General features: G+C 37.3%; 2 protein-coding genes across 2 annotated transcripts; both read right to left on the bottom strand.

The window, feature by feature from the left end:
• Window positions 1–2,434: 2,434 nt before the first annotated feature.
• On the bottom strand, window positions 2,435–3,025 carry LOC133875980 (uncharacterized). The gene has a single exon (XM_062314273.1). The coding sequence runs from the start codon at window positions 2,978–2,980 to the stop codon at window positions 2,651–2,653; it is 330 nt and encodes a 109-aa protein (XP_062170257.1). The 5' UTR covers window positions 2,981–3,025; the 3' UTR covers window positions 2,435–2,650.
• A 7,592-nt stretch (window positions 3,026–10,617) lies between these two features.
• On the bottom strand, window positions 10,618–12,945 carry LOC133875969 (uncharacterized). The gene has a single exon (XM_062314263.1). It carries the CDS (start codon window positions 12,820–12,822, stop codon window positions 10,759–10,761), a length of 2,064 nt encoding a protein of 687 aa, XP_062170247.1. The 5' UTR covers window positions 12,823–12,945; the 3' UTR covers window positions 10,618–10,758.
• Between the last annotated feature and the right edge of the window lie 670 nt (window positions 12,946–13,615).

Genomic DNA, 13,615 nt, shown 5'->3' with positions numbered 1-13,615 from the left:
ACAATTAAGATTTTCTTAAAAATGTGTTATGTTATAACCCTCAATCATATACTAAAATATAACCACACTCATGTGGACGTAGGCATATTGTCAAACTACGTAAATCTGTGTCTTGATTTTCTCTTGCTCTCTCTTTTTCAATTTCATATTATTCATCATTATTGTGCACGGTAACAACGTAATGGATATGCTGAAATTCCAAATATTCTTAAAACACTTCTTATTATTACCATTACCCATATGTTCTTTGTTTCTCTTTTTTTTACCCTATATTCTGTCCCAATAAAAATCCTTATTTAGGACGGCGTTGTCAAAAGGGTTGAGGGAAAGTTAACCATACATGCATGTTGTTAGGAAATTTATACTATTTCTTAAGACCGTGAGATGCGAAAAATAAGAAGACATCAAAATTAAATCAATCACATACAACACCAGATTTAAGTGGTTCCCTCAATATGAGGTACGTCCACTGGTAGAGACAATCACGAAAAAATTCACTATGAAGATGGAGTAAAAAAATAGAAGAAAGAAAATCGCTAAGAACCCAAAGCCTCAATACAGTCAAATCTCGCTATCACACAATAGAGATTATTCCCAAAGAAAAATACAAAAAACAAAAATACAAACTCTTCTTTTACTGAAAACAGATGGTAGCTGGTCTCTTTTTTATTTTTCTCTCTCATAATTATAGCACCCTTTCCCTTTTTTTTCTCTTGTTTTGGCTCCTCTAAAACCAAGAAGAAAAATATCGTGCAGCTTTATTAAATCACCACTTATCTTAAAAGCTTAAGCTGATAGGAAGATGTAAATTTAATTACTTAATCAATACTTTAACACTCCCCCTCACGTGTGGGCTCAAACTTCCTTTTGATAGATGTGGCCCAACACATTGAATATTTAATTGAAACGAGCGGTAAATGACGGAGCCAAAGTTCGAACTCATGACATTTGGCTCTGATATCATACTAAATCACCACTTATCCTAAAAGCTTAAGCTGATAGGAAGAGGTAAATTTAGTTACTTAATCAATACTTTAACAAGCTCCTCTATTGCACACGCACCGATGCTCACGTTTTTGCACACTTAAAGTTTCCATGCAGCACTCCTTTTATAAGGAGCAAGGTTGGTAGGCAATTCTCCTACTACAAGGACACAAAGGACTCCAAAAACATGTTGGACTTCATGGTGAAGTCGATTACCACTCCAAACTGTTAAAGTATATTAGAGGATTTGATTTTAGAAATTTATTGTAATTGTTGTTATCTTTTATAAATCAGATTTGATGGTAATCAAATTACATTGATTTGATTACCATACTTATCTACCAAAATTCTCCTATAAATAGGAGTTTAATATATTGTAAAAATATGAAGAGAAATAAAAGTATGATGTAGCCCTTTGAGCTTTATCCTGTAAACTTATGTCATAGACCGAATCACGTAAAACCTCTTCTTTATCTTCATAATTCCGCTTTCCATTTTATATTTTAATAGCATTATCCTCTTTTTTTTCACAAAACAAGTAGAATAAGGAGCCTGGCCCACTCATATCGATGGGTGAAAATCACATATAACCTCAACACATATCAAGAAAATTTAAATATAAAGAGACTTTTCAATCCCGATTTGCTCACAACTAGATGGATGAACAAATTGATATTTTGCAGCCCAATTGAGTAACAAAATCAAGGGTGATGTTATAAACATTGATCCCAAAAATCATGCTTGAGAAGTTGGACAATTATTTGGAGAAAGAGGCCGATAAACTTTACCGTCCCCTAACATCCCCTTTTTTCTTAAAAAATTTGATTTTAATCAAAAAGTTGTTTATGATGTGACATCATAAACAACTTTTTAATTAAAATCAAATTTTTTAATATTAATGGGTGCTGGAACGGTTCTAGCAATCATTTTCTTCGGAGAAATGGCTAATGGAATGACTTTGACATGTCATAGCATTTTAGGTGTGGAACTTTGAATAAAACAACTATTCAGTATTCACACCCATTTGGTTAACCCCCTTGATGCAAATTTATGACTTTTATTTTGTTTTCTAGTGTTGGGTTGATTTCTACCTACCGATATTCGATCTACTTCTGCTTTGATCGATCTTGTCGTCTCTAGATTGGTCACCGGCGGGCCGGTACGGCCATGTCACACCCAAGGCTGGCAACACAGCGCACAAGCTAGCCAACGGCTCCACACGGCTTCTTGGCTTATTCACGTACAGGCGACCAAACAAATGCCGCGCAGCTGTATTGGTATATATTCTAAAATTAATCATGTCGTGTTCTTGGTCGGACTCAATTTTGGTCACCCAACATAAGCTGGACATCACCATATATTTTTTCAATTATTTTTTCTGCTTCAGAGAATCTCCTCTGAAAGACTAATACTGTAACTTGATCATTAAAAAAAAATTAAAAAAAAAAAATGAACATGATAAAGTTGCATATTATATATAAAAGTAGTTTGCATTTAGTCTTGAGACTTCCATTTTCTGTCTCTTTCTCTACCTCCCTCTAATTGCAGGGGATTGAACAAACAAATCTATCTTACCTTACCAAAGCATGCAGAAGAAGAAGAAGAAGAAGAAGAAAAATGGAATATTTATAACATGGGTACCAATTAAGGGGGGATCGATGCATTTCTAGGCACCAGAGACGCATGAGAACAGTCTGTGGCTCCTGAACCGGACAAGTTGCTTGGGGGGAGGTTCCATTCTCTTATCTTCAGCCGAGGAGAACCCGACAGCATAGGCTCCGACAGACTTGTGTCGCCGGTGGTGAGTACCGTTGCTCTCAATATGCAAACCACCAATCTTTTCGGTTGAAGGCATCATGTATACAGGACTCTGTTCACTGGTGTAGAAGTCGGCTATGTTGTAACTCTGAGCAACCCCGGAGGAGAGATGGCTGTATTGCCGGCGAACTCTACTTTTCTTCAAGGCCTTGAACACCATGGGGATGAGACCCTCCATTTCTGTGGTACGTTTCTGCTGGGAGGTAAAATGAGGAAGGCAAAGGCAATATATATGAAGGAAATTAGCGATGTGGGACTGGGTTGGTTGGTGTGTGGTACCATACTTCTCACAGCTTTCCTTTGAACAAGTAAGCAAAAGTCTTTGACACGTCATTTTTGTTTTTTGACTCTGACAGTTGAGATTAAATAATTTGCCCACAGATTTCCCTTTTTATTTTCTTTTTTTTTTTATATAAGAATATTTCATATTATTCTTTAGGTTTATTCTCTCCCGGACCTTCCTTAAGAATTTTTATAATTTTATGGAGGGTATAAGATTCACGTATGGGTCGTACAGATTCAATGATTGATTTTTAAAAAATGGGAGGATATGAGAATACAAAAAAGAGTTATTTAGTGTCATTTTCTTACACATCTCTTTTATAAATTCACTATTAAATATGATTTATAAATTAATTTCTTGTACGGAAATAAACAATAATTACGTAAGAGGATAAAACCAAAGTTTCTTTACAATAAAACATTTATGTTCAATATATTAAAGTTGTATCCAATCAATCTCTTTCTCTGCTCCCGCCCTTTCTCTTTCATATTATTTTTTTATTATATATTTTCACATTTATAATAGAAAAGATTTTGGAAAATCGCATAAGACTAATTAACATGATAAATAGAGATCTAATCCCCACTTTGATTATTAGAGGCGGCTCATCGGATTAGATTATGCACAAACTAATTGACACTACAATAAACTTTTCAAATAGGCCGACCAATCCGAAATGAAGTCCGATTAGAGACGGCAAACCGATTAAAAAAATAAATAATAAAAAAAAAAAAAAAAAAAAAAGGGATCAAGAACACTATTAACTATTAAGGCTGGGGAACGTTGCATATATTGAAGTTGTATTATTGTAAGTAATATTGGTCGTAATCTCTAAGACGTAGCAAGTTGTAGATTGATGTAATTGGGCACGCAAAAAAGTCTACAAATTTTATTAATACTCCGTTTGTTTCGACGTAAAATGGTTTCCGTCGTAAAATATTTTCGACGAAATCAATTTCAAAAGAAATTATTTTCTCGAAAATATTTTTCGGTGTTTGGTTCGCACGAAAAAATTACGAAAAGTAAAAATGCAACTGTCGCCGTCGCCTGAATCCGGCGAACATGTTTGGCCGGATCCTGCTAAAATTGCCGGATTCCGGCAGGAAACCTCCGGGCCCGGTCAGTTCCGGCCGGAACCGGTCATTTTGGCCGGATCTCGGCAGGACCAGTGGCCGGATCCGGTCAGATCAGGCTGGGTTCCGGCCAGATCCGGTAGAATCAATAGCCGGATCCGGTCGTATCCGGCCAGTTCCGGCCGGATCAGTGTCCGGATCCGGTCATATCCGGCAGGATCCCGGCCATTTTGGCCATATCCAGCCGGATCAGTGTCCGGATCCGGTCAAATCAGGCAGGATTCCGGCCGGTTTCTATCCATGGCCGGATTCCGGCCAGATCCGCCGGCATTCGGCGCAGTTGCCGGATGTCGCCGGATTCCGGCGGCCGGCAGAATTCCGGTGGTCGGATTCCGACGCTGGCATTATTCCAGTGACTCGATGATACCGGATTCCGGTGCTGCCTATTTTCGAACGACCGACTATTGTCGGATTCGACCAGTCAAATATCAAACGTGCGTGTAAAAACGAAGAATATAATTTTGGAAAACGATTTACGGTTTTAAAAACCGTAAATCGTTTTCCAAAAATTAAAGAAGGTTTTACGGTCAAACCGAAAATGGTTTTCGTTAACCATTATTTTCGCCCCTACCAAACACCGTAAAATACCGAAATCATTTTCTGGAAATCATTTTACGCCGAAACAAACGGAGCATAAATTGCACTTTTAATTAATATAACTAGTGGGTCGATGTAATTGGACACGCAAAAAGTCTGAAATTTTTATTAAATTACATTTTTAATTAATAACTTTAATATAGTTATATTTAATATATATAATATTGTTACCTAGTGGCGGTAGATGGGGGGTTCCTATCCCTAGAACTCACACAGGAAAGTCAGGCCTTCTAGGCACATTGACCCCTAGTGTCTTGATCCTCATCGTTCACCGGTTCTGTCTGACTGCGACTCACATTTTTCTACTTTGATTTGATTGTTTATGGCACGATAATCTTCTGCAACATTTTTTTTTTTTTTTTTTTTATTTGGTGATTGGACATATGGGTTATATTATTACAGAATACAAGTTGAACAAGTTATGTGCTGTATTATTATTTTGGAAAAATTTGACTTAATTTTTTTTGGATTTTTAATTATAATTTTTGTAATCTCTTTCTTAAAATTTAAAAACTTTTAGTTTAGTATATTGAACTTTAAAAAATTTACAATCTCATCCATCCGTTAAGATTTTATGACGGAGGGTGAGAAATTCTCAAAATACTTTTATTTTTTTAAAAATAATAATTGTAATTGTAATTTAAGAGTAATTCTATAATTTTACAGAGTTGAACATGAGTATACTGGTCATTTTATCTTTTGACCGTCTGATTTAGCCTCAAAAACCTTAAAATGAGAAATGAGGTTGAAAAAAAAAAAATTTAAAGTTTGATACATTAAATTAAGAGTTTTTAAGACTTTTGAAGGATATTGCAAAAGTGATAGAAGTTCAGAAAGTTAAGCAAAGTTTCTCATTTTTTTTTTCTAATTAAAAAGACAAGCGAGGAAGGTCAACGATAGTTATTCTTCTTGGGCGTGACGATAGTTGCACTTGCTCGTTGGGAGCCGCATAGGATAGGCCTAGACGGTGAGAACAGCAGATATTCCCTCAAGTCCGACCGAGCTATAGCTTGACCCAACCCATCAAAACACCAATGAAACCAAGATATGTTATATTATAAGTATACTAATAGAAGTCGTGCACTCCTTGGCTTTCTTCCTTACCTAATCAAATTGGAAGGTTTCTATAAGGCTCATCATGAACATAGAACTTGCAACAAAGATAATTGCCATATAATAAGCTCTAATAGGACCCCACATGATTGTTACAGTCAATAGGCAAATTGTGGATCATGTCAATCTAAGATTCTGGATGACGTGGCAAAAACTCTAGATAAGCTTGATGACATTTAGTTTATGCTTGAAGCAAACTATTTTCTTCTAGTTTAAAAAACAAAAGGATAAAAGTCATTTCCATGGTGTTCCAACAATACTCACTACATAATCACAAATTCATATTATAATTCAACAAGTTAGTAATGACAAGAGAGTAAGCACAAAGGTCCAATTTGTCGAGTGTGCCGACAAGGGATCACTCTGACATTTAAGAGAAAATAACAATTAAGTTATTAGGTCATACCCCATGCGCTTTGCCTCTACCTGTAACGCCCCGTCATTTATTAAATGTGATCATTCGCATACTATATGTGGCGTTACTACTAAGCCTTATAATTCATGCAACAGCAATTTATATATATTAGGTCGTTTTTTTCTTCTTCTTTTTAAACTACAAACCCACCTACTATATAAACAAAATACCATAGCTCTAACATAAACACAACTTTATTTGTATAAACATATCATTGTCATGTACCTCATGCTACTAATATTTCATACATATACAAAAAGGGTGCCCAAATGGCAAAACCCCAAACCTGGCTTATTTACTACAAAAAGTTTAGCCCACTTCAAAAGCTAAAACCTTTACTAAGCTTTGGGGCAATAGTCTAGTTGATCATGGGGCTCTTCCTTGCCCATTTTAGTTATATCTAAAATTAAACAATCTTACAGGAAAAAAATGGTGAGTCAACAACTTAGTAAGCAACGACAACCAACTAATATCGTGTGCCATGATCCCCTATTTACTATAAACCATCACTCTCTTTTGTTTATCAAAATCATTTAAAACACAAGCTAGTCTTCAAAATAAAGTAACTTTTTCTTTTACAATAAAATAACTGTTCTTCTTATTTTTTAAAGGTGTTCTTAAAAAGGTTTCTACTTCATCAATAAAATTTATGTATTGATGTGTGATTGCCACTAGAATAGTTTTATTATATATGGTTGGCAAACGGGTTACTGTGTCAGATTCGGATCGACCCGGTTGACCCACTAACCTATTTAGGCCAACCTGAACCCGATACGATTAGTTAAACGAGTTGAGACACAAAACTTAAACACAACACATTTATAAGCCGGTTTACATGACACAATTGACGCGTTTAGTTAATGGGTCATATCGAGTTGACCCAACCCGACATTCTAGGAAACCAGTCAGAGAAGAGAAAAAAGGAAATAGCTACTGAGGACTTTGGCTAGGGTTTGAAATTTTGAATGTAGCTATCGATCATCTGCTACTTGGTGGCACTCTCGCTGCCAAGCTTGTCCATGATGATGAGCCAGTGCTCATAGTCGCAGCTGAGGAAGAGCGGGGCCATCTCGGTGGGGGGCCGGCCGCTGAAGTTGGACCTAGAGTTGAGGGGCGAGTAGGCCGAGATGCTGGACATTTGCTGCTTGGTGGCTCTCTCGCCGTCAGGCTTGTCCATGACGATGAGCTAGTGCTCATAGTCGGAGCCGAGGAACAGCGAGGCCATCTTAGTGGGTGGAGGGTTGCTGAAGTTGGACCCAGAGTTGAGGGGCGAGTAGGCTGAGCCCCCGGACCTCATCTTATTTCGGCTAGGGTTGGAAATGAGAAATGGAAAAGTTGGGTTGGGAATGACTCAAATGGGAAATGGAAAAGTGAGAAATGGAATGAGACTATGAGATGAGCGTCTAGACTCTGACGGCTAGGTTTCACAGTTTCACTTTTCCTGTTTCCCAAATTCCCATTTTTTTTATTTTTCATTCTTTTGTTCTTTCGATTCTTTTTTTTAAAATATAAATAAATGGGTTGATCCAACACATCCTGTTTATAAACGTGTCATAAACGCGAATCCGTTTAGACTAAACACAAACCCTATAACTTCGTGCCGTATTCATGTTGAATTCACAGATCGTATCAAAAATTGACAACCAAAATTTTATATATATATATGGTCTTTTTAACTTTTTTAATGATGGCTCTCAAAAAAAACAATAAAATAAAATAATAATCAATGCATATGGGCTTCCCTAAAGTTAACTTCCTAGTTATTACTCTGAGCACACAGAACTTAAGTTGAATGTTTCCCATTCCTGTATGCATTTTAGTTGTCTTATTCTGCACACGCACGTGACAAGAAAATTTGCACAAGTAGTTGGTTTGGATTTGATTGATTTGGTCTTTGCTGAATCAATAGATAATGCATGTTCTATCCAGGTTGGACTTCTTCAACCTTCGTCCATAGACTCCATGTTTTCCAGTGTTCCATTGCCACGTAACATATCATACTTCGCCATTAAAGAACTTTCAACCTCTCACAACCCTATGAATCAATTTATACATGACCAGCCCATACACTCATACCTAACCCTGGAAGTAGAGAGCCCAACATAAAAAGCACCCACTTCCCCCTCCTACTCATCCTTCATTAATGACACATCCGGAACACTTCTTTCTACTTTGTCATCCACTACTATACGACCTTCCTACTAGGAACCTATAACGAACATAAAAAACACTAGTTATATATGTGTTATTACTCTAAAAAGTCAAGTTAAATTGTAATTTGAGCTCTATAGAATCACTTATAAGGCACGGCCTCACCTACTAAGAAATTAATGTAGAAATTAATGTAGAACTTAGCGCTCATTAGCTCCTTTATAATCCACATATTTCATGTGGGCAATTCATCTTTTCTCAATGTGGGACTAGGGTGTTACCATCTCTCCCCCTAATGTCATCGTCATGGTCACATTATGTGGTGCTCCAGTACCACATTCCATTACTAGGTTGCTCTGACACTACTTGTAATGACCCAGGAAAAGCGATGGTTATATCTGCGTTATCACTAAAAAATAACTAGTCAAATTACAATTGAAACTTCCTAAAATCACTTATAAAATCTAGTCTCACCTAATAAGGAATCCATGCGAGACTTAGCACCCATGAGTGAGTTGATGAGTCCTTTATAATCTACCTACTCCATGTGTGCAATTTATCTTTCTAATGTGGGAATGTGGTGTTATAGAATCACTTTGGAAACATGTTCCCCTCCTAGACCATTTTTTCCCAAATCCTCAATCTAAATCAAATCTTACCCATTTTCTCCTTCAATTCCAAAACACAGCACTTTAGTGAGTAGGATTGGATACTCAGCCCCTTACTTCTATCTTGTCTCAATTGCTTCTGAACTTTTCCTCCTGCTTTAACTTATTTTCACCCCTCAATTCTATAATGTTTTGATCATAGTTTTTAAGGCCTATGCAGAGAGATTGTTATGTTATGGCATAAAGTAATAGTTGGCAACTTACATATGAGGGCATTCTAATATATTGAATGAAGTGATAAATCGCAAAGGATTATTGAGAATGTTTAATGGCGAACTAGATTGATTACTAAAACAACTATGTAACTGCAGAAAAGTACAGAGAATGGCTACTGCAATTTGTAAACATGCACTTTTTTTTACTAGAATAATTATATTCTTCGTACCCATTTTATTACACCATATACATACCAGCTAACATGATATAAGTTGAATGGCCACTTAAAAACAAAAAAAAAAAACAAAACAAAACAAAACAAAAAAACCAAAACAAAACAAAACAAAAATTTCTACTTCCATTCAACTCATGTCACGTCACCAATGTGTGCATGGTGTAATAAAATGGGTGTGAAGTATAGCATTACTCTTTTTAATAACAATAATATAATGTATCGATAATAATAGTAAAAATGATAATTATGATGATGAAATAAATAAACATCCACTTTTTTCCAGTTTTGTTCCTCAGTTTTCTTTTTTCTGTTTCTTTATTGTAAGTTATACATGCATCAGTGAATCTTGAATCCATGACTTCACTCCTCACAATGTTCTGTTGGGGAAAGAAGGTGTCATTTGAGATAAAGCTCATCGGCTTTTGTCCCTCACTATATGTCAAAGGAAATGTGTTTTTCATTAATGCCAACCTAGTATCAAGCAAGAATTCCAGTACCACAATGATCTGTAATCTAAATTGCATGTCATAGATGCTAAGTTAAGGCTCCAAATGCTAATTGCAACTAGCTGTGACAATTGTGACATTCTCATATTCTTTTCTCCATGTTCATTTTTTGGAAACTTATCAAATATAATGAATTAAGAACTTAAAGAAGTTGAATTCTTATTTTTTTTGGGGTCCAAAGAATTGCATTTTGAGTATATAATTCTCTTCCATCTATTGGTTGGAAAAAAATCAATCTGGTACTTGAAACTAGCGCAAATTGCAGCAGTTGCTCTACAACATTTTATAAATTCTCAAAGATCATTAGAATTTTTAATAGTAGCACGATCTTGTTCACTAATTTGTTGCTTGGTGATATGAATCATTAGTTCACAAAAGACCTAGGATAGAAGTTCTTGCCCCTTTCCTTTTCACCAAGATACCAGCAGAATAGATCTCTCTGTTCCTAAGCTTCCAATGAATTTTATATCCACTATAGATCTGGTGAATTCAAAATGCATTCCACATAATATAGTGAATAGCTAAGAATTAACTGAAGCAAATTGAAGTAAAATACAGTAATCAAAACACTGAAAGAATAAAGAAAAAGAGTGGTCCTCAAGTAGTAATTCTCAGTTACCACCAAGAAAAACCACTTTGAACTCAGGTTAGTCAGACTTACTCTAATAGGATTAGAAGCATTCGAGAGAAGGTAAAAAATTATATTTTAAACAAGCTGTTATCGTAGCATAGAGTCCAATCCGAATCCCTTGAAGTAACAAGGCCACCTCCATCAGTGCTTATGGATTCTGCACAGGAACATAGTATCTGAGAAGGAAACTGTTCTTTACCTTTCCTGTCAGTTCTTGGTTCATTATCTACAAATTCAATAGACCTGTAGTTGTTTGTTAACATCTGATCACTTGCTACATCAACATTGGCCTCAGGACTCCGGTGGGACTTTAACCGTTCATCCCTGCAGCTGCTGGCATCTTCCTCTTCATCTGACAAGCATCTGCAACAATCGAATTCATCCATCTCATAAATCTGGCTTATTAATCCTTCCCTCCACGATATTCTCATCTGGGATTGTGACACGTTAACTGAAGTAGAATTAGAAACCCAAGAAGCCCGTTCATCCAAAACTTTCTGAAATTGGGTAAGATCGACGGAGTTGGAAGAAGTAGTTAGACAATCAAAGTGGAAGCTTGAATCAACAGGATCTCCAATCGATACATGGTTGTTGGGAGATAAGCTTGTCATTTGAAGAACTTCAGCCACTGAATTGAGTTCAGATTCAAAGTGATGTTTCTTGTAAATGTCTTCATTTAACCATGATAGGCCAACAAGTCTACCTGAGCTTGAGTCTGATTGTGGAGTTCGCATAACATTTCCACTATTGAAAGAGTCCATGGAGAATGGAGAATTCTCACCTTCAAGATCACAACGGCTTGCTCTACCTTCTTTTAATATGACAGCCTCCCAACTAGGACTTGCATGGGGAGAAGACATAATGGCTAATCCTTCCAATTCAGGAAGTCCATTCGGAGAAATTAAAGAAGTTCTCCTTCTTCTACCACTATTAATAGAGGTTGTTGTATTACCATTGTTACATATATCTGAAGAAAACCCATGACCAGATGAAGGTGAGGAAGGAGAATGGAGTATGGCAGACCCTCCTAACCTCCGAAATCTACATGACCCATTTTCAGAATTCTCCTTCTGTTCCGCATCCTCTTCATCACACGGAGATAAAAGCCAATGCATTGAAGCCTCAGCAGGTTCAGGGATCACAGTTGAATCATTTCCAATCCCTATAACATTTCCTTCATCATCATCATCATCAAAACTATCAAAAGGCTTAACTTTACCAAAGGCAAAATCATTTTCTCCTACAGTTAGAACCCCTCTAGGCCTACACTTCCTCTTGTCAATGACCCCAGAAACAATGTGGCCAGCACCATAACAAGCAGGGGTTATTGTGTTCGACACCACGGATGTTCCACATTGTATCTCAGGCGACACAGAGACCTGAACAGGAGGTGTCTTATTATTGCTCCTGTTTGAATCCTCCTCCACAACCTCACCAACTTCACAATCCAAACCTAACCCACTTGCCATCTTACTCAAAGGAGTACAAGTTGCATCAGCACCCAATGTTTTGAGCTCAGTGGCCTCACCTACATCACCAACCAGCCACACGAGACCTTCTTCTTCAGACCCAGTAGCCAGCTTATTCACACAATCGCCACTGTTTTTCATAACTGAAGAAGTTTCCAACTTTTTCCCAGTTCTTGAACTGGGTTTTTTCCCAGATTGCCACTGGTACAGGCAAGCTGGGTTTTTCTTGAGTTTATGAGCTTTCTGTGATATGGGTCTATCTGGGTTTTCTTCAATAGTTGATTTCGACAGTTTGTTCTCCTTAGAGGGCTTAGATTTGGATAACTTTGAAATCCTCGCATTAGGGGCCGATTTGGGGATCTTGGAGAGGGTTTTGGGCCTCTGAATAGGGGTTTTCGAATTATAAATAGACGAAGACGAAGAAGAAGATGAACAAGAATGGTGAGAGCGAAAAAACCTGAGGCAACCTCTGGGGGCTTCAATGGACAGAGAAGAAGCCTCACTGCTGTTGTTGCTGCTGCTGCTGGAAATGGCATTGAGATCCTGGAATGGGTTTCGAGGGGAACTCTGATTCTTCTTCCTCTTATTGCTCCCTTCGATCTTCGCTGGTGCCAGTGCCGGAGAGGGTTTCTTCGGGATCTTAGACGAGAACGTCCGGTTCATTGTGCAAAGAGACTGAGAGACAGAGGGGGCAAGAGATCTACTGCTGCACTGCACTGCACTGTTGCTGCTACTGCTGCCCAAATTATTTGAAAATGAATGGAGGGAGGCAACTCTTTGCTTTGGCTAACTTACCCTCACCTTTGTCCCAAATTTGGTGCCATCCATACCTTTGTCTTGTGCTGATAACCGAGGCCAGAAGAGTAATTTACCACGACTCTTAGCTCATTAGCCAGGGCTATCAGCTCCACAATTCAGCCCAAGATCCCAAGTCTACTAGCTTATTAACCAAAAAAAAAATTATTTATTTTAGAGTATTTACAATGAGTTCTTCAATTTTTTAAAAAATTTAACTCTAAAAACTATTAAGAGCATTCCCAAAATCCCAATGTATGAGCCTTTGCTTGATGTGATTTTGGCCCCGTTCATTAAACCCCTTCGCCCCCTCTCCCCCCCCCCCCCCCCCCTCTTCCCCATTTCATACTGTTCATGTCAGTACGAAAAGTTCAAGTTTGAAATTTCTGACTTCTACAATGCATTTAATTTTTTATTCTACCCTTTCAATCATTCCCCTCATTGTACAGTACAATAGTGAGGAAAATTAAAACGAATAAAACTTAATAGTTGCAGCAGTGAGTCTCTAATATTTCTCGTGATTTGCATTTCAACCTTCCCCCCCTCCCCCTCTCTCTCTCTCTCTCTCTCTCCTCATTCAATTCCCTCAACCTCTAAAGTATATAGTCGCTTTTTGGACTTTTGTTGTGGGTTTGGTTTAGAGGTCGAGGGTCGCTTTTTG

Source organism: Alnus glutinosa, chromosome 1, assembly GCF_958979055.1.
Source record: "Alnus glutinosa chromosome 1, dhAlnGlut1.1, whole genome shotgun sequence".
NCBI classification, from domain to species: Eukaryota; Viridiplantae; Streptophyta; class Magnoliopsida; order Fagales; family Betulaceae; genus Alnus; species Alnus glutinosa.
Note: the sequence above shows the minus strand (reverse complement) of the source record. Positions and strands in the feature narration are given on the sequence as shown.